The following is a 24,708-nucleotide window of genomic DNA, read 5'->3' on the forward strand; positions in this document are numbered from 1 at the left end:
CTTGTTCCTTATACTCTGTTTTTTCTATGAATCAAAAATTAAGTATCGATGCTTTATTAGATTCAGATTAAACATTTCTGGAAAGAATACTGCAGAGGCATATGAACTTTATATTGTATCACATTAGGAAACATAATTTTAAGTTATCCCACTATTACTGCCACTAAGTTTTTTGGTTTTTTTTTGCGGTATGCGGGCCTCTCACTGTTGTGGCCTCTCCCATTGCAGAGCGCAGGCTCAGCGGGCATGGCTCATGGGCCCAGCCGCTCTGCGGCATGTGGGATCCTCCCGGACCGGCACACGAACCCGTGTCCCCTGCATCAGCAGGCGGACTCTCAACCACTGCGCCACCAGGGAAGCCCTGCCACTAAGTTTTGATCACTTGTTTGAGATGATGATCTTCAGCTATCTCTACTGTAAAGGAACACTTTTCATTTTATTAAGTAATCTTGGGATGATACTTTAAGTAAATATCCTATTTCCCAGCACATAGCCTTTTACCTAGTGACTTTAGCATTCATTGGGGTCCTTTGCCTGTATCAGTTATTACATTGTTGTTATTGCTGATTTTCTAGTTTTATCATTTCTTCTACATTTATTAGCAGTCATTCTTCTATAAAGGAGAACTCATTGTCCTCTCATTTTTTGATGTCATTATGGGCCTATCAGTTTTTTTTTGTTTAATGTGTTGTAACTAGTCATTATTCTTTTTGATGCTCAGTTTCTCAAATTTGGCCAATGGCTGACCATTCAGGTGGCTCCTTTGTCCTTTTGACTCTATTCTTTAAAAATGCCTGCATGTTATTAGTCCAGGGATATAGAAGCATCATGCTTTAGTCAGTCATTCTCCCATGATGGATATTCATATTTGCATTATAAATAATCCTAAAATAAATGTTCATGTACATATATTCTTATATATTACTAGCAGACTTTCTTAAACACCTTTGTGAAATTTCTGTATTTATTTTACTTTATTCTGATATAATTTCCTGCTAATGTAGATGTTCCTTCTATTACTAGGAATAGTGCTAAAACAGTGCCATTCTTCCTCCACCTCAGCTCACTTGTATTACATTACAACTGTCATAACACCTTTATTTCCTTCAGAGCACTTATCATTAGCTTTTTTTATTTATTAGTTTACTTAATTATATTTTAATATTGGAGCTCTCTGATAGCAAGATCTTATCTTTCTTCTCACTAATCTTTCTTCTCACTACTTATATCCAGGACCTAGTACTTAGAATTGGCATATAATAGGCACTTGGTAAATATTTGCTAAAAGACTGATTGAATGAATGAATCATTCATTTAGGGAATTTAGGTTGGATAGCCATCCTAAATTTCCCATGAGCCTTGGTTTCAAATGTTTTTCTGCCTGTTAATATGCTTTTTATTTTGAATTTAAAACAAATTTCCTCAATGTATACAAGTGTCTATACCTTAGACTTTTTTTCTTCTGTAGGAAACTTTTATTCATGTTGTCATATATTATGTTCTTATTTTAAGACTCAGTTCAGATTACCTGTGTTAAATGTTGGATATGCCCCAGCCACTGGAGTTGGGAACAGTAAATACTATATAAACAAAACAATTGAAACCACACAATCCATTGATGAAGTACTATGTACATTAATTTTCCCATGAATAACTGGAAACGTTGAGAGCAATGATTTATACCCACCACCCCTGAACTTATCAGCCAAGATCCAAGAGGCCAGAGATCCCTCGGTGCTTCCTAAAATATCCAGTGTTGGGAATTCCCTGGCAGTCCAGTGGTTAGGACTCCATGCTTCCACTGCAGGGGGCATGGGTTCGATCCCTGATCCCTGGTCCGGGAACTAATATCCTGCATGCCTCAGGACACGGCCCCCCACCCCCCAAAAAAAGGAAGAGATAAAAGAAAAATCCAGTGGTTTGGGAACTGTGTCCTGAGCATAGATTTTTCTTTTATGTAATTATTCTGTCACTTGTGGCACAGTCTTCAGTGTTCCCCTTAAGTTTCAGTGGGTGACTGTGCCTGGGCTGGATGGTGAGCTTAGTATACCTTAGACTTTGTTTGATTACTAGAAGGACTGTCTGGATTTGTCCTTGTAGTCATAAACAAGTTTTTGTCCCTTTTGGGTGTTTTTCTGAAATAAACGAATTGTAAAATTTGAAAAATAAGGGTTTGTGGAAACGTTAGTGATTCTTTTTGAAAATACTTTTTTTCCCCCTGAAATAAATAATGAGCTTTCCATTTGACCTTGCAGATGTAAGTTCTTATTAGATAGTGAAATTTTTAGGTAAATTACTCTTGAGTTTCTTGGGCTGTCTTTTATAGTATGGAAACATTCTCAAAATACCCTTGGGAACAATTATTAGGGAATATAATAGTTTCTTTGCAGAGAGATCCAATTTATTTTTAGGTAATAGAATAGATACTTCTTGAATCTAAGGATCTGAAATAACCTGGTTTAGATACAGAGGAATTTTAAAAATTATTTAATTCTCTATAGTATAGTGCTTATATCATAGATCTATTATATTAACTTGATTTCTTGAATTTTTATATGAGTTTTTAATTTAGAGATTCTGAAAATTGCATGATGTTTGACGTTATCACCATTTTATGTTTCAGAATGTGCCCATTTACTTTTGGCTCACAATGCTCCAGTAAAGGTGAAAAATGCTCAGGGATGGAGCCCGCTGGCGGAAGCCATCAGTTATGGAGATAGACAGATGAGTAAGCAATATAAATTACTATTGTTGATATGTATTCTAAAACTATGAAGTGATGCATTTGAGATATTTGTCATTCAGCGTAACTTTCCATACTATGAGAAGTTTGCAGTTACTTACAAACTTATATATGAATTATTCATGACTTTATATATATATAATTACTATATATATTATATATAAATGTACCTAAGTAAAAATATATATAGACATACAATATTATATTCGTTTCAGTAGTACAACATATTGATTATTTGTATGTATTGTGAAATGATCACCACAATACATCTAGTTAACATCTATCACCATACATAGTTACAGTACTTCTGTTTTTCTTGTGATGAGAACTTTTAAGATATACTCTTTTACAACTTTCATATATGCAGTACAGTGTTGTTAACTATAGTCAACACGCTGTACGTTGCATCCACATGACTTATTTCTTTTATAACTAGAAGTTGGTACCTTTTGACTCCCTTTATCTGTCTGTTCCCTGCACCCCATCCCTGACCGTTGGTGGCTCCAGTTCTTATCTATACTGAGACCTAGCTGTCTTTTGTCTCTCCAGGACTTACTCATAGTTTATACAGATTTTCATTGTGGTATATTTATGTTAGGGTAGTTTTAGGAATTCTATCAGACTCGGTCTTATTTTTGTAGCACATCAAAAGTTAGTTTGGAGGGAAAGAGACAGCAGTCTTTGTTGGTTTGCAGTCTTACCAGGAACTGGCAGTCTTCTTCATTTGGGTCTCAACTTTATATTTCTTTTCCCAACTCGTTAAGTAGATTAACTTCTCTTATATGTTTTCAAAGTGGTCCATTATTTTCCTTTGCAGCACTCAGCACACTTCTAAATAACTGTTCAATGTCTTTTCCCTACACTGTATCCTGATGGTATAATCTTTGTGAGGACTCAAGTCATGAATATGTTTTCTTATTCATCCTTTCATTTCTGGCTCCTAGAACAAAGAAAATTAAAACTGCAAAGAAAATTTGAGATTAATCGAGAATTAACATTTTTCTGAAAAGTATTATATTAAGATTTTTATTTACTATAACTCTATAGTAACTCTTTTAAACTATAAAGTTTAAAAAACTTTAAAATTTTTTTTCTTTTAAGAAAGTAATAACATTTGTTGTAGAAAATTAGGAAATTATTGAAGAACAAAAGGAAATAATTTCACCCAGAGAGTTATTATATTTTCTTCTAGTTTCTTTTTCTAGTCATGTTACTTTCCTATTTAAAACCCTTTAAAAATTCTTATTCTTAAGATGAAGACGAATATCTCTAACTTGGTTTATAAGATCTAGTATGATAATGTCAGTTTTTAATCTCCATCCTTATCTTGTTGTTTCCACATGGTTTCTGTATGTCAGCTCTGCTGGCTTTTCAGTTTCTTATGTTCACACATCCTTCCCCTTCTGCCCCAGCTCCTCATAATTCTTCAGATCTCAGTTCAAGTACAAGGAAGCTTTCTCTGCCCGTATACTATGCCAGAATTCTACCTGTCACTTTCATTAGGCAGTAAGCTTCATTTAGAGTAGGGATTGTCAGTTTGTCTCTTAAGTACATATCAGGTGCATTGGAAACATAGTAGGAATGTGCAATTAGCTTTGACATTGAGGAACTCATCTTAGTTGGGGGAGAGAAACCAATGAATATTCTGCAGTATTCTGAAGTATTCACAAAGTATAGAGGAAAAAAGATGAGGGAGAAAGTAATTTCAGTTTTGGCAAGGTGTTTGGTTTATTTAAGCTGAGTCTCAAAGGATTTTAGGAGTTAATAATTAGGTGGGTAAGGACATTCTAGCCTATGACAGCAGAATATATATAAAGCATGGAAATGTAAAGAACAAGGCACGTTTTAGGGAACAATGTATATTTCAGTGTGGCTCCCTAAATTAGGCTACACGGCAACCATGGGTGAAGGGGTGAAGTGTAGTTTTGAGAGATGAAGTTTGATGGTAAAGGAGCCACACTGACTGAGATGTGCTTTTCAAGGTTTTAATCTCAACCTCCAGTCACTGTAAAACCTCAGAAGACTTTAAAGCAGGAATTGACATTATTAGATAAGCCTGAAGACTGTTTAATTGAGTAGGGAGGCAAGAGATTTTTAGAAAAATAATCTTTAGAACAACTATGGTAAACTTGACTTAAAGAAGAGACAGTGTGTTTAGAAAAGTAAGGGATAGATTAGAAAGATAAATGAAGGAATCTACAGTGGTTGATTATCTCTTGGATACTGGTAGTAATGGAAGGATTCAGAGTAATTCCAAAGCCTTTATCATGGATTAATGGCTATCTCATTAATTAATTGATATACAGAAAATAGGAAAAAGAACAGTATGGATTTTAATTGATTTGGTGTTAGGTTTGTTGAGTTTGAGTTTTCTGTAGTATATGCAGGTGGAACTGTACAAGTAAGAAGTAGGAGATAATTAGACTGGAGCACAGAAGGAAGTGGAAGGCAGAAGATACACATTTAAGTAATACTTGGAGCAGTAGAGCATAGCTCCAAAAACTTTAGACACAAAAAACTGAAAACTTTACAAGTACTCTATATGGGAGAAGAAGGAAAGAGAAAGTTAAGTTAGTTGTGTTTTTTTGGAGCTCTTCATTTGAGTCTTTGTATGAATTCTGCCTAATATCATCCAAATCCTCTAAAGCTGATTTTATTTTCATTATCAATCACTGTTAATAAGATCCTTACAGTATGGGAGTACAAATATTGACCCTCCCCCCAAATATGATGGTAATTTTGTCTGATTGTGTTTTTTTTATATAAATTTATTTATTTTATTTTATTTATTTTTGCCTGCTTTGGGTCTTAGTTGCTGCGGGCAGGCTTTTTCTAGTCGCGGTGACCAGGGGTGACTCTTCGTTGCGGTGCACGGGCTTATTATTGCGGTGGCTTCTCTTGTTGCGGAGCATGGGCTCGAGGCGCGTGGGTTCAGTAGTTGTGGCACACAGGCTCAGTAGTTGTGGCTCGCGGACTCTAGAGTGCAGGCTCAGTAGTTGTGGCGCATGGGCTTAGTTGCTCTGCGGCATGTGGGATCTTCCCGGACCAGCGATCGAACCCATGTCCCCTGCATTGGCAGGTGGATTCTTTTTTTTTTTTTTTACGGTACGTGGGCCTCTCACTGTTGTGACCTCTCCTGTTGCGGAGCACAGGCTCCGAATGCGCAGGCTCAGCGGCCATGGCTCATGGGCCTAGTCACTCTGCGGCATGTGGGATCTTCCCGGACCGGGGCACGAACCCGTGTCCCTTGCATCGGCAGGTGGACTTTCAACCACTGCGCCACCAGGCAAGCCTGGCAGGCGGATTCTTAACCACTGCACTACCAGGGAAGTCCCTGTCTAATTGTGTTCTGAGTGTTCGTTTCTGCTTCCACAAGTGACGTTATTTTTAATGTGAAGTCTCATAGAACAGGAATTTCTTTGCATACATTACTATGCTATATACAGTTGTTGTCACTACGTTTTTAATAATGTTTGGTCATTTTAACATAATTTTCTATTTAATAAATGTCTTCAGTCAATTACAGTATATTTAGTTAATGGAAACTATGTGACTTCTGCTTTTCATTGATATCTTTTCTATTTAGGAAATTAATTCTTTTTGTTCTTTATGTCAACAGGGGTCTGTTTGAATTTGAAGGCAAGGTAGATTGAATAAACATTTATTAAAGTATTTGCCTTTATAGTGGAGAAGAATTATAAAAAGAATTCTACTACATTTAGGTAATATCGCTTTGATATTAAAGTTAAATTATAATGAACATGAAGGTTAACCAGATTCATATAAATTTGAATCTGTAAAGAACCCTAATGTTTATATAGGTCATTGGTTCTCACACTATTTGGATTTTATAGACCAGAAAAGAATTTTATTAAAGGATTGTTGTAGAGTAGCCGACTTTTTCACTTTAGCATATAAGAACTTTAAAAGTACTTTCTTCTGCGATCACAATTTCATTAAAAAAATAAAAGACACTTTGAAACCAAAAATGAAAGAATAGTCCTTAAATTTTAAAAAAGTGTATAATGTATAAAGAAAAAGAAATCCACCCTGGTACCCAGTTTTTTCATTTGGCTGCATATCACTGGAAACTTGAACAGTTGGCCACTGAAATGTAGACTTGTGTTTGGGAACTGCTGACCGAGATCACAGGTAGTGTGTAACTGAAACTAGGTCCCGTGTTCCCTGACTTTTAGGTCTCATCCTCTTCTGTCCCAAAAGACCTTTAGTAATTTAAACATTGCTCTTTGATTTTTGGCTTTTAAAAATACATTGGGATTAAAGTTAGACCTGTGGTTAAAAATAAGTGTAGATTCTACTATTTCTCATATTCTTCCCTGAGCTTTTCCTTTTGGCCTTTGTGGACAAAACAAATCTGATTTAATAAGCTTTTATTACTGTCTTCTTTCCACATTATTTTTCCCCCAACCTTATACTTCCCTTATACTTCTGTATTCCATATAAGATGTTAAGTAGTTTATAAGAGTGCATACTGTAAAATAGTAAAAATAATAGTATTTTTATTTGTATGTATACATATGTATATGAAAACAGGACCAGGAGGAAATCAGCATGTATTGATGTATACATTTTACCCCCCTCTGTACATTTTTTCATCTTATTTCATTGAAGGCTAATATTTTCCCTTATTTCAATAAATGTTAGGGATTGATTGATTTTGCTAGTTAATTTTAGACCTTTATTCTAATAAACAAAACTTATACTTACCTACTTGCAGGCACAGTAGTAAGCAATTTATATAGAGCCTCTATAGTAACTCCATGTAGCAGATTTCACTTTATTCTTAATTGACATATGAAAAAAAGAAACTGAAGTTTAGGGAAATTAAGTAAGTGTTCCATGCTTATACAGCTAATAAGTAGTAATGCTGTGGTTTGCGCTTAGGCAGTTTGTCTAAATCTCCATCTCTTAACTGTTGAGAAGACGCTCTGGGGGGTTTCAGGTTTTATTAGAGTCAAAAGTTCTTTTCACAGATAGAGTAGGATTCATTTTAGTATTTTTTATGCTATGTTGGTGGTATGTGAGAGTACAGCCTCAAGTGAAAGAAGAACAGATGCAACTGGTAACAATTGCAGATAATTACATTTTTAGAAAAATAATGTCCAGTGGGATTTTTGAGATCTATCTTTGAGATCATCTTTTAGATCAGTGTTGACAACAGGACACTGCATCATCTGACTGAGATTGGTAATCTTGACTCAGTCAGATAAAGCCTACTGATGATTAAAAACTAGCAAAACTAGTATGAATAAGTTGATGTCGAGGTATCTGTTTTCAATTTTCCTTGAGGATCTTAACAGTTTTGCTAAAGGTATTTTCTAACTTATTCACAATATCTATATTATATCTCTGTGTAATAAGCCAGTGGTGTTTCCTAGCATGGTGAAATTGTTTTTCATAAATTTTTTATTGAGGTGTAATTGGCAAACTAGCATGGTGAAATTTATTTTAAATTAAAAAATTTTTTTAAATTTAAATTTTAGTTACAGCTCTTTTAAGGAAGCTTAAGCAGCAATCCAGGGAAAGTGTTGAAGAAAAACGACCTCGATTATTAAAAGCCCTGAAAGAGGTAGGCTAAATTTCTTTGCTGATTTTGCCCTAAAGGGTAATTGCAAGTATACTTTTAAGCATTTTAAAAATACAGTTTAATTTCTCACTAATTATTAAGGGTCAAGAAATGGTAAAAATCCTGCTTCAATTAAGCAATAATGACATTACAAAATACTCTGATTATGATATGTAATCTTATGGGAAGCATTATTTGCTTTGATCTTAGAAGGCAGATAAAGAATTATTGCGTTCAGTAAATTAGGTAAGAGCTCTAAGAAAAATGGAGGTAAGTCATAATTAATGGCAGTAGTTTTCCTTTGTCCTTTGGATTGAAAGATTTTCTATGAGCTGAAGTGCTACTGCCTTAGGAGCAGTTTGCATTTTCTTTATGTAACAAAACTCTTTTTGTCTGTTCTACTTCATGATGGTAAGAGCTGGGTGTGCTGGCACAGAAAGGGAGAGAGTTTTGTTTTCTGTTATTTTTTCCTCTGTATTTTGGATGCGTGAAAGAACTGTGGGAGAAAGATATATCATCATGACTATGTCTTCTTTTAGGTATGCTTTGTTTTTGAAATCTCAAGGGATAAATTTTTTTGACAATATTTGATTAATAGTTCCTTGAACAGTTATAGTCTTTGATGTTTAGCTTCTAATTTGTGAAATAAAAACGTTCTCTATAGATCTCATATGATGACATATTATTTCAAATTTAGTAAACCTATCACTTTATAGAAAAAAAGTTTGTATTGCAGTGGGTGATTTTATTAGACCATTATGAGCCTACACAATAATCATTTTGGAAGTTACTGTTTTTTTTTATAACACTTCTAAAGTTATTAAGTATTTTTACAATACTACTTATTGTTATGCGAAATGGAATATTTATTGATGCAAATTTAAATGCCTGTCAGTTTCAGATATGTTCTTATGTGATTAAAACGTTCTTGTAAAATCTAGAGTGGTGTGAGTTTTCCTTTGTAGATATGTGTAGTAATGTCTGCTATTGTAATGTAATTTTAAGTAATAACCATATATATTTTTTGGTTCTTTCTCCAACTCCATACATTGAAATTATTTCCTATTCCTGTCTATAGACCTTTAATGATAACAGATTTTTTTAAAGCAAAATATTAAGTAGGTATAAGAGCTGTTAATGAAGGTGTGCATTCAATAATTATTCATATTTCATTTCTCAGCTAGGTGACTTTTATTTAGAACTTCACTGGGATTTTCAAAGCTGGGGTAAGAGTGTGCTATATTTTACTATAAAATATGTACGTATGCAGAAATGCAAGTGCAAAAATAACTATTATATAGAAATGTTAACATAACAAATATTACCCTAAGGAAATTAAAATATTTTTCATCATGTTGAATGTAATGGTTATAAAGCCCTATAGTAATACTTAATTATCCTAACCTGATTAGTAACTTTCATAATTATTATTTTTAAGATTAAAAATTCTCTTTTTTTTAAATAAAATGCCGGTTCAAATATTATAATAATTTAATATAAGGAATTTTCAGAGGGAAGAGAAGAATAATTATGGGATTATTAGATTACTGAATTTAGGGAAGTTTGACATATAGTATTTAGATCCCTGAATGTGAAGAATTTGGTTAACATTAATTGATTTTGTATGTTTTGTCATCTTTCAATCACATTTGCTGCTTTTATTGCATACTTTATAGCCACTGTTTTAACATACTTTTTGGTTGCACACTCTTCCACTTATTTATGAAAGATGTTAATTCCTAGATATTTTACAGTCATTTATTGATTTACCTTGGCAAGGTAAGTTTTCTCTCCTCCCCATTTTAAACATGAGTCTACTTAGGGAGAAAACTTTGGTGTCCAAATAGGAAGTTTGATCCTAGTGACCTTTACTTTACTAAGTAAACAACTATCCAAACCACTAACTTTTGGGTTAAATATATTTTTAATGTAATCTATATATAGGTTTGAATATAGTATGCTTATGTGTGTTTTTTAAAGCATCTGAATTAATCTTTATGATATTAAGGATATTTGAATGCTTATTATCACCAAAATAATCATAAAAATAGATCATAATCATAAAAATAAATCAGATATTGATAACTCTAGAAACCACTGTTAATGTTTCATATGAATATTTCAAACTCTTTTCAATGCTTACAAACGTGTGTGTATGTACATATATATAAATATAAATGTATATGTGTATATGTATCCTCAGCATTAGTTTTTTTTAATGGGATCATACTATTATATCATTATGCATTTTGTCACGTTTACTTAATATATCATAGGTATCTCACATTTTAGTTCATGAGGAAGTACTTCATTTTTTTTTTAACAGCTGCATAATACTGTACAGCATGGGTGATTAAGGTTTTTCTAGTGTTTAATCTCTAAATGTAAAATTTTAATCCCTAAATATAATCAGTTTTTTCTAACATTGTTAACAACTGTAGTTCATCAGGCTAGTTTTGGCTCCATCAAAATCACACATGAGCGAGTTCCCTGGTGGCCTAGTGGTTAGGACTCTGGACTTTCACTGCTGTGTCCCGGGTTCAATCCCTGACTGGGGAACTGAGATCCTACAAGCCTCATGTCACAGCCAAAAAAAAAAGATCACACATGATTTTGTTTTGTTAACTGTCGTAGTCCTTTATGCTCTATAAATTATTCAGAAGTCCCAGTGTTCTAGAATACTGAGAGAAAAAAAGGTTTGTAATAGCACTGTATAATAAAAGAGGTCTAAGTTAGATTGGTCTAAAGCCTGAGTACTGTTTTTTCACACGGTTTTTTTCTGTCTGTAAAGACCCCAGTCATTCTTGGCGATCCTAAACTGAGATTGTCCCTTGAGTGTACTGGCTCTTTAATTGATTGTCTTAGTAGTTGTTAGTGGTTTGAATTCTAAGATAGTCACTTTATGTTGCTGAGCAAAATGTTCTAAAATATTTTAAAAGTGACATTTCAGTTACATGAAGAAATAGAAATGGATGTAATTACTCCAGAAATTGTGCATATGATCTGTAGTTATAAACACATTATAAATGTTGCATAATCAAGTTCATTATGCAACCACTGAGGTACTTGTTTAAAGTATTGCTTCTTTGAGAACTTGACTTTGATGCAAAAAAGTCAGCCCATCTGTTTCATTGTTGATAAAGGTTTTTACTGATTTCATGTCAAATTATTAGCACCTGATGGTTAGATGTCATCTATAATTTTAAAAACTAAACTCATTGGCTAGATTTAGCTTAGACACTTTGGATTAAAAAAATTGGATAATCTCTATTATTAGATTTGATTATCAAGCTTTTTTCCAGAGTTTAGGCATGGTTCCTCCCCTTGTTAAAGCCCCTAATATTTAAAAAAAAAAAAAAAAAGGCAACCTAGAAATAAGAGGAAGTTAAGAAATATTGAGGTCCGGCGTTAAGTTTAATTTAGAGGTTGTGGAGCTCACAAACTCTACTCTTTCTCCTTCAGTATTTGGCTGAAAATAGCCTCAGACTTGGTTAATAGCAAGTCTGGAGGTGACTGAATTATTCCAGCTTGAGTTTTTAGGTATGGAAAAGCTTTAAATTGGAATCAGAAGTACTGGCTCCTAACTGTTTGACATGGCAAATCACATAACTTTCCTGAGTTTCAGTTTCTTCATTTTAAAAATGGGGATAATAATAACTGCCCCACCTATTTCAAGCCTTTGTTTTGGTGTAGATGAAATGAAATCATGTTTTTGAAGGAAGCCCTTCAGATACTGTAAAGTGTTAAATAATTTTATAATCACTACAAATTTAACATTATGTGTATATAGCATGTTTCAACAGAAAAACTAATAGTTTTTTTTTCTTTATCTCATAATCTACAGAATATCCATCTTGTATTTGGGACTGTTTTTTGCATATTATAGATGGAAAACATTCAACCTAGGAACTCTTCTTAAAATCAGGGAGTAAGTGATAGCAAAACCAAAATTAAAATTTTGAGACTTTCCATTTTTCAGTTCAGAGGATTATGCTGCCTTTGGAGTACTGTGTTAGACTCTCAGATTATGCTGAGGTAACTTAAGATACAGACAGCCTAATTGTTCAGTTTACATTGGGGAAGAAAAAGTCATCACAGAATTGGGAAAATGAAAATTGCTTTATTTTTGGAATGCATTAAAATCTTTTTTTCTCAATGATATCTTTTTTTTTTTTAACTTTTGCTTTTCAAACCCTAAGCTTCTTAATTTTTTTCTACATTCCCCTCTTCCTCCTTTTCTGATTTTTGATAAATGGGTATTGGTATGTGATTCTAAGTTTTGTTTTTATAGGTTACCGTACTACTTCAAAAGATGTAATAAGTTAAATTTAAATTGTTAGGATGCTGTCTTCTTGTAATCGTCTTTTTCATGCTACACCAAATATTTAAGGACAGAAAAACTGGATCTCAATAAGCATGAAAGAGGAGCTTTGATCATTTACGTAGATTTATGCCATTATTAATCTTCTTAACTTCTATTGTTTCATATAAGGAAAAGTTTTATTGGAAAATGATTTCTTATGTTCTTTGACCAGGGTAACTCTTAGTTGATATTCCCTCTGGGCAGTAAAATTTTCTTGCTTTTATAAAATAAGTCTAGAAAACTGTCTTCAATGCTGGAAATCATTTTGGATTAAATGACCTCTAAGGATTTAAAAAAGACATTTTTATATTTGGTATACCTTTAATGTTAGTGAGCAAATATTGATGCTTTTGAAAAAGTTAACTAAAAAACTAGCCCTTAATTTTCTCCAAAGTCTTTGTTTCTTTCTAACCCAGGTTGATTTATCACCCATTTTTAAAACACAGAGTTTTGTAAAATATACATATAATATATCTTACATAGATACACACACCCACGTACATACACATGTACATGTGATGTAATCTTTAATTTCAAGAATTTTGAGTTTCACATTTTTTTCTTTTTTTGGTATGTGGTAGTTTAATTATATAGCCTGTTATGTAGATTTATTTATCCATAGAATAACTTATATTTCCTCAAAATATAGCCGATAATAAATAATAAAAAAACTATGAGAATATAGCTTGTGATATGAATGTAAGCAACACTGGAATGTAGAAATCTATAAGTCAATAGTATGATTGCATTTTATGGATTTTGAAACTGAGCTACAGTGAGCTTAAGTAACCAACATATTTGGGATTCAGACTCAAATTCGACTATCTAGCTCTAAAAGTGTCTTTTTCTATTACACATATTACTTTTCTGGTATTTAATCCAATTATATTTAGAGGATCAGATGGAATCCAGGCTTATCTGGTTACCCATTCAGGAGGGTTTAGTTACCACAGGGCATCGTTTTCTAACTTACAGTAATATCCTACAATATATACCCAAGAGTGGCATTATATCAACTCTGCTACTCTTACATGTGTTTGGTGGGTGGTGGTGGTGAACTATACAGCAATTACAATTAAATAGTAGGTATTTGAAGTTCCTCAAAATTGCTTTGTATATTATTTTTAAGTGGAAAATACTATTTTAAAGGAAATTATTACAATTTTGGTGAAATAGTAAAATGTTTACATTACTCTTCTTCTAATTAAAAAAATTTGTAATCTCTCTGAACTTCAGGTGGTTATTTTTTGCCTTTTCTTTTTACAAATACAGTGCCTTTACTTTCCCGAATTCTGCCTTCTGATGCATGTAAAATATACAAACAAGGTATCAATATCAGGTAAGGTGATTTGATTTTTTTCTGAGTAACAGATAATTGAGATTTAGAGATAGCTTTTCTTTTTGTAGTAATAGCTTATACTTGGATGTAGTATTTTATAACATGTTGTAATATATTCACAATATTTTATCTCCTTTGAGATACTACAGATAAGGAACCAAAGGCATAAAATCTTGACTAAAACAAAGGTATTATTATTTAACTACAGACTATCTGGAAGGCAAGTAGAGTGAAGATCATGATATAACACTAATAAGATTTAAGATGGTTATTTCCCTCTTCCTAGCTTTGTAGGGAATAAGGGACACATAAGGAGGACATAACTATTGTCCTGTTTTTCCTCCATCCCTCTCCAACCCTTCCCTCCCCTGTCTACCCATCCATGCTTCTAGCCATTCATCTGTTCAGTCATCTATCAATTCTAGTGAACACTTTAAGGCTAATTTTAATTTTCTTCTGTTTCCTTTTAAAACTAAGATTGATGTTTGGATCTCACAGGGAATCTATTTATTTTATTTATTTCAGGATTTTATCATTATCTCTTTAGCTTTCTGTTAATATAGGTATATTTACAAGTTATATATATCTAAGCTATATATAATGCTGGTGAATATGCCAACTTTTTAGTATATTCATACCTATTAGTATATTTATATATACATAAAATTTTACATGTCTGTATCTTATAAAAATCCAGAATATTTTAATTTGAATATGTAAGGGTCTAGAACTAGAGATGTCTTAAAAGGTTATCTCATATAAACTCTTCATTTTATAGATTAGAACATTCTGACAAGTGAAGTGATTTTTATGAGCATATTGCAAATTAATCACTGAGCCAGGACCTCTCTGACTTCCTGTCAGATCATATCATGTCACAAGGCAGAAATTTTAAAAAATCAACTCTTTATGAGATTTATTGTTCAATATGTTGAATTATAATGAAGAGATAACCTTTAGATGGAAGTAAGTTCTAGGGTCATTATTCTCCAGCAAAATTCTGTTAAGGTAGAAGTTTCTGTGATTTTGTTTTTAAAAATAACCTCCTCAGATGTTTCTGATGATGAAAGTGTTCATGCACATTAAATTCATGGTCATTATAGAAACCTTGGAAAATACAGAAAAGTATAGATTAGAAAACTAGGAAAGGATTTGATAATGATGTAGATTTAATTCAGTAGCCTATTGTTAGCAATATATTATGGTTATTAAAAAATTATCAGTTTAAAAATGCTTAATATAGGTGCTTGCCAAAGTTAGTACATAACTTGGGAGAATAGTATTATCTTCCATGTGCTACTTTAACTAAAGGTTAGTTTTAGTTCTGTTTGATTCTTAAACTTAGGAGAGAAGGAGCTTCTTTCTTTTAAAAAATTGTTTCACATTTATATATGACTTTTAAAAGTAAATGACATGATGCATATTACCTAATAAATATAGATGATAAAAAAACCACAAAATGGTTAAGATAGAGACATGAGAATAAGAGGCTGAGAGAGAATAATTGTGTCAAAGAATGTAGTTTAAGGGAAGCTACTGCAGTTTAGCAAGACTGAAACCTGGGACTTACTAGCAGCCGAGGTTGAGGGAGAAATGTGACAGGTTCAAAGTGCTAGTTATCAAACAAAGTTTACTAGATTAATGGAGAAGCTGCATTTTAGGATGTATGACAAAGGTTTTTTGCATAGATGAAGAATTATTTTAAAGAAAAAGAAGTTTGTTAACATTAAATGAAAACTTTCAAATTTAAACATCAGGAGATGATTAGTTCTTTTAAACATCACTTCAAATGAATTTTACTTGTATCTCCTGACAGTTATGTGATAATTTAAAGTATCTTCTTTGGGAATTCCTTGGTGTTCCAGTGGTTAGGACTCCACGCATTCACTGCCAAGGGCACGGGTTCCATCCCTGGTCGGGAAACTAAGATTCTGCAGGCCGTGTGGCCAAAAAAAAAAAAAGTATCTTCTTTGTTGTCAAAGAGAAATTAATACTTTAGTAGAAATAGGAAAGTGTGGGCAACTTTATTGTTGAGAATACTAACAAATATTTTCACTGTTAATAATTTTGAGGTTACATATAACCACTGACTAAAATAATCATTGCAAACTTTCCAGTCAGGCTCTTCCTATTTCGAGTAGGCCCTATTTCCTTTTCACTGTTACTTGGGCATTTTTCAAGTTTTTATCTGAAACAGAACGTGTTCTACTCAAATCTTTGCATTTGTATAAAGAATTTTTTGTTCTTCATGGTGAATTACATGGCAAAATTAAAAGTATTTAGGCTTATAAGCTGAAAGCCAAGGACTAGTTAATACATTAAAATATCATTGTGATAAATTATATAAAAAATTATATTATAAATTATATCATTATGATAAATTAGATTTAAGGGCTCAAATGTTGCCAGTGTCAGTCTGTCTTTGTCTCTCTGTACATCTCTTCTCTCACATTTCCTATCCCCACCCCTTGCAACCCACTACTACTCTCACCCAGGATGGGCAAGAAGGGAATGGAGGCAAAAGACTGTTCTGGCCCTTTTCTTCTTTTTTTGGTGGGGTATAGAGTTCCCTGGTAGCTGAAGCTTGGAGTCCAAATAGGCCATGCATGTAAAATGATCTGTTCCTTTTTTGCGACTTCAGTAGCCTGCATCTTATAGAGGTGGAGGATAAGCCCCTTTTACTGGCATTATTTTCTCTTACGCCACATGTACAAGCAATAACAGGATATGTTTAGTAGTACAGGCACCAGTAGTACAGTAGCAGGCTACTGGAAGTGGACCAGGGGCTAGAATTCAACTGTAAAGCAGCAGGTAGTGTTCAGTCATATAGGAGTTGGTGACTTGGTTTTCTTTTTAGGACTTCTTATTCGGTTCTGAGGGGTGTGTATATTTTATATGGCTCAGAAAAGAGCCTCTTATACATAGGATAACCATATTTCCCTGTTCACCTCTGTTGTCCTGGTAAAATTATTAACAGTATCACCTTCACCTTTAAAAACTACTAGTTTTGGTGATAAATTATATGTAACCCTAGTTATTCTTTTGCATGCGAAATATGCTCCATTTTTCAGCTTCTCCTACAAAGCCTTGTGCAAGATTGAAGCACTTCAGGGTACTTGTGAACTTTTCCATTCCATTATTCTCCCAAATTTCAGCAAGTAGTGATTTGTAGATTTTATTTGAGACCAACCCACTGGGTCGACCATGCCAGGTCTTGGTTATAATGAGCACAACAAACATACAAGTGTGTGAGTCCATGAATATTTGCCATAGGAACGATCCATAATGTTTTCAGGCTGTGGAGATGTTGGAAAAGAAAATGCTGGGAAAAAGAATGCTAATCTGAATCTGGGAAGTCAAGCAGAAAGGCCAAGAATTTAGAGTAAGTTAAATGGTTTATCGAGTTGAAGGATGAAGCAAGGTTTGGTACCAAGCATAAGCATAGATGCAGATCATAAGGACAAGACTGTGGACACACAGTCCTTAGTCTAAGAATGTGGTCTGTCCATGGCTATACCTCTCTTATATACAGTTGACCTTTGAACAATACCGTTTTGAACTACTTGGGCCCACTTATACGTAGATCTTTTTCAAGAAATACGTACTACAGTACTACATGATCCAAGGTTGGTTGAATCTGAGGATGTGGAAATGTGCATATGGAGGGCCGACTAAAGTAAAGTTACATGTGGAGGGGATGTGGGTCAGCTCCCCAAACCCTGGTGTTCAAGGGTCAGCTGTACTCTGCTGAGCTAGCAACTTGGTCTTGAAAGTATCAGAGAATGTTAGACAGGTCTGCTTTCCTTTTCTGCCCTTCCCCCTTGAAGTAACTTTTATGGAGTAGCTACAGTATAGGAAATGGTAGAGAATAAGGGTACAGTTAGAGAAATGCATCAACAATGGGGAAACAACCTTTTTCTTGCTGGATTAATGAAGTATATATTCAGAAAAATGAAATATAGATAAAATTGAGTATATATTTAAATATTCTTTTGGTGTTTTTTAATGAGATATTTTAAATTTAGCTTTTATCTATAAATTTGATTTTGAAATATGGTATTAGCATCTTGGTTTGAGTTTAGAAGGAGCAAAACTTGTTTAATTAATATGAAGTTTTATTGAAATTTTATTTGTCAGAATTTCTCATCTATCCATCTTTCACAGGCTTGACACTACTCTCATAGACTTTACTGACATGAAGTGCCAACGAGGGGATTTAAGCTTCATTTTCAACGGGGATGCGGCACCCTCTGAATCTTTTGTAGTATTAGACAATGAACAAAAAGTTTATCAGCGAATACACCATGAGGTGAGCATGTTGTCTTATCAGTATTCCTGTAAATGGTTTAAAAATGTCTGTGTAGGGATTTCCCCTGTGGTCCAGTGGTTAAGACTCCGCCTTCCAATGCAAGGGGTGAGGGTTCGATCCCTAGTTGGGGAACTAAGATCCCACATGCCACGGGGTGCGGCTAAAAAAATAAAAGAAGTCTGTGTATGCAACCAAGCCTCGGTGTAATTGTTTTAAAAGGCATAAGGCATAATTGAGATGGTTCATTCCTAAAGCTTTGATTTTCTTACCTCTTGCTTTTTAAAAAAGTTTTATCATCTGTTCTCTATCCTGACTAATCCACTGAGTCTGTTTGCTCTTAATTCACTGATGATCTCCTAGTTAAATAAACCCTAACTTCTCATAGTTCTCATTTGTTGAACCTGTTCTGGCCCTGTCCCCATTTATCTTCCTATCTTAGTTTCTTTTATTGTTGTGAACCATCTCTACCTCTTTAATATGAACACCTCTCTTGGCTTTCTGTCTGTACCGTTTTACTTTTCCCAACTCTTTGGCCACCTTTCTTTTCTCCGTCTTTTCACTCTTAAAGTACAAAATTATACCCCTTCTAAACACCATATCTAAACACCATGTGAATTGCCTTCACAACGACCTTTGAGAGACCATATTCACCATGATCTTATATCTGTTGTTCCCTGAATGCTTATAAACCAAAGAAAAAGCTTTTCTAGTATCTATATATATATCACTGATAGCCTTACAAATGTTTTTAGGTCAATATTTTGTTTTGTCACTGTGGCTTTTATTTTTCACCATTTCCTTTCCTTACGTTTACCACATCTTGTGACCCCTTCCTCAACATCTCTTAGATTAGACCCTCCTACTGTCATATCTGTTGATATTTAGTTACCTTGTATGTGTACTATTGAAATAAATAGTTTCCTAACTGGCACTGAGCAAGGAAGAGTTGGATTCGAAGAGAAGAAAAAAAGACATTCCTTGTGGGGGAAACAGGATGAGTAAAGTCAGGAAAGTAGGACTAAGAATGGTTTATTTGGGAAACAGAAAAGCAATCTATCTGACTGCAGTGAAGGTTTCTCTTACTGAGCATAGGAACATGATTTATGGAAGGCCTTAACAGCCAGATAAAATAATTTAGGATCTGTTATAGTTGGCAATAGAGAGTCATAGATTCTTAAACAAGGGATTGATTTGATCAAAAAGTAATTTAAATGAATTAATCTTATATATAATAGTTTTTTGACTTTTCCTCCTTCCCTCTCTTCCTCAAACATTTTATCAAGGACCTAATAAATGCTAGACACTGCTAGGTGCTATGGATAGTGGCATTGTATTAATAGTATACAGTTTGTCTCCTGGTATCTGCGGGGATTGATTCTAGGAATCCCCAAGGATACCAAAATCCACAGATGCTCAAGTCCCTTATATAAAATGGTGTAGTATTTGCATATAAGCTACACACATCCTCCAATATACTTTAATTCATCTCTAGATTACTTATAATACTTAATACAATGTAAAGCCTAGGTAAATAGTTGTAAATACAGTGTAAATACCTTGTAACTAGTTGCCTGTGTGGCAAATTTAAGTTTTGCTTTCTGGAACTTTCTGGAATTTTTTTTTCTCCAAATATTTTTGATCCCTTGTTGGTTGAATCTGCAGATGCGGAACCTGCAGTTATGGAGGGCAAACTGTATATCAATTACTATCATATATTAAGCATTAAATGCCAGCATACTGGAACTATAAATACTTTAAAGCTCTTTTATTAAATCCTTAAAATAACCTGTCTAAATAGTACCATCTCTATTTTATAGATGAAAATATTGAGGCTTATAAATGTTAAAAGATATCGCTAAGATCACACAGCTAGTATGCAAGATGGATTGGAAAAGGGAGAGAATGGAAGGGGGGAAAATATGTGTTTTTATGGTTATAGGCATACTTCGCTTCATTGCACGTCACAGATATTGCGTTTTTTACAAATTGAAGGTCTGTGGCAACCCTGTGTTGAGCAAGTCTATTGGTGCCATTTTTCCAACAGCATTTGCTTACTTTGTGTCTCTGTGTCACATTTTGGTAATTCTCGAAATATTTTGACTCCTCTACCAGCAAACAGATTATGACTTGCTGAAGGTTCAGATGATGATTAGCATTTTTTAGCAATAAAGTTTTGTGTTTTTTTTTAAATTTATTTTTTGGCTGCTTTGGGTCTTCGTTGCTGTGTGTGGGCTTTCTCTAGTTGCGGCAAGCCAGGGCTACTCTTTGTTGCCAGTGCATGGGCTTCTCATTGCAGTGACTTCTCTTGTTGCGGAGTGCGGTCTCTAGGCACACGAGCTTCAGTAGTTGTGGCACACGGGCTCAGTAGTTGTGGCTCAACGGGTCTAGAGCACAGGCTCAGTAGTTGTGGCGCACGGGCTTGGTTGCTCTGCAGCATGTGGCATCTTCCTGGACCAGGGATCAAACCTGTGTCCCCTGCATTGGCAGGCAGATCTTAACCACTGTGCCACCAGGGAAGTCCCAGCAATAAAGTATTTTTAAATTAAGGTACGTACCTTGTTTTTTTAAGCATGATGCTATTGCACACTGAACAGACTACAATACAGAGTAAATGATGGTGGTGCCACAGATAGAATTGGGGCATTTGGAAAAGGAAACAGGTTTGGGGTTTTAGATGACCTTCATATTGGATCTGTTGCTAAAATCAGTGTATTTGTTTCAACCTTCTCTTTATATAGACTTCTCTGAAGTATTTGCTATTATCGGTAACTCAGTTCTTAAAATTTGCATTTCCTTGTGACTTGACCTTGATCATTAGATGTTCTTTTCCCATATCTCCTTCTTACTCTCTTTTGCCTGTTTCCTTTTCTCTGCTCACTTCTTGAATATTGATATGCGCTTGATGTTCTCATTTTTACAAATTGCCAGAATAATCTCTTCCATTCCCACAGCTCTCACTACTTCTTATCAGTTGATAGTTCACAAGCATATATTTGTAACTCAGATCTTCTGAGTGGGGACCTATCTATTTAAATGCCTAATGGATAGCCTGTGTGTCTCCTAGGTACCTCAAAACTTAGCTTATTTAAGACTTAACTCATTATTTTCCCTTTAAGGTGCCCGTTCTCCCATTTTCTTTCCTTTGGTGATTGATATCATTGAGAAAAATTGGAGGTTTTTTTTGACATCTTTTCTTGTATTCTCACGTTTCCTAATTAGAGAACATGTGTGGTTATTCTTGTCTCCCTCATGTCTTATAATTATCCCTTTTTTATTCATGCTGTTATTGCCATAATTTAGGTATTCATTATGTCAACTGGACTGTCACAAAAGTCTCATAATGATCTTCCTGGCCCCCTTCTTGTCTGCTTTTAAATTATTTCACATATTGGAGATAGGTTGAACATTGAAAACAAATTCATGACATTTGTCTTCCTTAAAGACACTTTAAAAGTTCCCTATTGCCTGAAGAATGAAATCCAAGTTCCTTAGCATGCCATGGTTCCTTCTGTGACCTGGCTTTTGTTCATTTTTCCAGCCTTTTTCTTACCCTGTTATCATAGATACCTTCATGCTGAACTCTTTGCAATTTTTTCCAGGCTATTTAGTGTTTCATTCCTTTGTTCATATTGTTTCCAATTCTGGGGATACCCTTCTTCTTGTACCCTCACCCTGGTGGGGCACCTACTTAGTGTTACTTCCTCATCTGCCAAGTGACCATTGTTTTGATGTTCTCACTAATGTGGTACCATAGAGCTTCTAATGCTGTTTTTGTCTATATGGCTTTCTTCTTTCTTGGGGCTAAGCTTCTCAGAGGTTTGGGGTTCTTTTAGTTGTAGTCTCTGGTACCTAATACAGCATCAGTACATTCTAGTTAGAGTTTGGCAGAATCTTTCTGTAAAGGGAGAGAGTCAGTATTTTAGATATTTAAATATATTTGCAGGTCATATGGTCTCTGTCACAACTGCTCACCTCTGCTGTTATTAACATAAAAGCCACCAGAGACAATATATAAATGAATGAGTATGGCTGTATTCTAATAAAATTTTACTTGAAAAACAGATGGTGGACTGGATTTGACTGCTGGCCACAGTCTGCTGACCCTTATTCTAGACTCTCATATATGTACTAAATAATTCGAATTCTTATGTTTTAAATAACAACAGGATAGCTAACTGGGCAATAGATGAGTTGGAAAGATAGTACTAAAAGAGAAGCCAGAGATTAAGGCTAGTAGTGTAAGTATTAGCTGATGTTATAGTATCAATGAGATCACCAGTGGTCTGGTATTTAGGGTATATGTGTGTGTATTTTATGTCTAAAAGAATACAGAAATGCTAGATTTTGAGCAATAATCCTCAGGGCAGGGAATACTTGTTTTTTATCCTAATATGTATACATAAGTAATAATTGTTCATTAAATGTTTGTTGAATGAATGTAATTAACAACAGGTCTTTTTCAATGATGTGGTTAGGAGATAGTCTATGATTTACAGAAGAGTTATGTTTCAAAAGTTTATTTGAAATTGGGATGTTTGAAACTTAAGGCAAATTTCTTCATAGGTAGTGTTGTATATAGCGTTGTTCCCAAGCTAGTACATAAAATCCTAATTGATTTGTAATATATTTACATCATGATGGTTAACAGTTCTGTACAATCTATGCCAGTCAAAATTTCTCTTTAGGAAATTGTGTTCAGAATTAGTTTGGGTTACCAGGAATACATTTTCACCTGTTACAGCCTTAGCATTAATGTCAAGATTTTCTATCCCTCACTTGTAAGGGTGAAGGAAATGGGCTATATCTGGGTGAAAGTTTGTGGTGATGAATAGAAAATGGGCCTCCTGGGAATCTAGAAATCAGGAGGTAGGGAAAATAGAGCCTCTACTTATTGGAAACCTTATGGATGGTTCTCATTCTCCAGTCAACTCTCTAGGTTCTGCCTTTTTTCTCCCTCTTTTCTTCGGATTCTGGGGTCCTAAATATCAGAGAATCTCTCTTGGCCTATTATATTTAGAATAGAGCCTCATCTAATGCCTACTCATTTACTCTTCTGTACCTGGTCTCTTAGTTTTCTGTCCCTGAAACAAGCACAAAGCTTTCTCTTTTAAAAAATAATTATCGATCAATTATTTTATGCCAGCACTGGGGAATATGTTGAAGCAAGGCTGCTAATTGAGTTTGGAAATTATGAGTTGATATTTATGGATTTCTTTTCTTTCTATAAGGTGTATAGAGAAGATCCCATGTGGCCTCCTTTCCTTTTTTCCTTCCTTATCACCTCTCTCCTTTCCTCCTTCCCTTCCTTCCTTCCACTTAAAACTATTGGGAAAGAAAGGCTCATAGTGGTGGGTCTTTAGATTAAAAAGAACTAAAGTAAGATTCATCTATACTTAAAGAAAACAAAACCTTCTTACAGGCATTTTGTCTCAGACGTGTCTACTTAATTCTTAAAGTAATCTTTTACAATTACTCTGCATACTTTGTACTTCTGTAATGGGTAATCTAGTATTGTTTCCATTACATATCTGGAAGAGTGTGAGTACCCTTTTTATGTGTCCTGTATTTTTAGATTCATAATTAGTTATAATTCTAACTTATTTAGTTATATGAAGTTTACACTTCTGTAATTGTTTTTAGAGTAACTAGCACTTCACATTTTTTTAGAATTGGTCCTTTTTGTTTTTTGAAATCTGTAACGTTTTAATTGTTGACATTTTCATATGTGGCGCTAAAAACCTCTGAAAACCTAGATTCTTATATTTACCTTTTGCCCCCACCCCAGGAATCAGAGATGGAAACAGAAGAAGAGGTTGACATTTTAATGAGTAGTGATATTTACTCTGCAACTTTATCAACCAAATCAATTTCTTTCACGCGTGCCCAAACAGGATGGCTTTTTCGGGAAGATAAAACAGTATGTGCAAATCGAGATTTTTACACTTTAAAAATTGTTTAGTATTTAATGTTGTCAAAATAATGTGATGGAAATACAGGTAGAAAGAAGTATCTTTCTTACTTGTTTTCAAGTAGTTTATTCTCTTCTCTTTGAACCCAAATAGGGAATTATATTGGTTGGTTACAGAGTTGGAAGATAGGAGAAGCCAGGAGAGAAAGTTTAGTTCATTTGAATTTTATGTTGAAAAATATTCTTGTTGTTTGTTGCCTTGTTATTATACAGGGAACAATGTCTTCACATGGTTCCATTATATTTCTAATGCTTTTTTTCTTAGGAAGACCACAAAGAAGCATATACTTTTAAATTCATTTCTCTGGACCTTTTTTCTTTCTTCTTTTAGAATTTTAAACTATTTACTTACCCAGTATCTGTCCCTCAGTATTCCATATATTTGACTAAAATTAAATA

General features: G+C 34.0%; 1 protein-coding gene across 1 annotated transcript in view; it reads left to right on the forward strand.

Moving 5' to 3' along the window:
* Nucleotides 1-24,708, forward strand: part of ANKRD13C (ankyrin repeat domain 13C) — an 85,481-nt gene that overhangs the window by 31,172 nt on the left and 29,601 nt on the right. Inside the window, exons 3-8 of the mRNA XM_030865939.3 lie at nt 2,624-2,728; nt 8,248-8,333; nt 9,511-9,556; nt 13,966-14,032; nt 18,197-18,341; nt 24,127-24,258. Coding sequence (XP_030721799.1) covers nt 2,624-2,728; nt 8,248-8,333; nt 9,511-9,556; nt 13,966-14,032; nt 18,197-18,341; nt 24,127-24,258 — 581 coding nt within the window. The remainder of the gene's footprint in view (nt 1-2,623; nt 2,729-8,247; nt 8,334-9,510; nt 9,557-13,965; nt 14,033-18,196; nt 18,342-24,126; nt 24,259-24,708) is intronic.

The sequence above is a fragment of the Globicephala melas genome, chromosome 1, assembly GCF_963455315.2.
Source record: "Globicephala melas chromosome 1, mGloMel1.2, whole genome shotgun sequence".
Lineage (NCBI taxonomy): Eukaryota > Metazoa > Chordata > Mammalia > Artiodactyla > Delphinidae > Globicephala > Globicephala melas.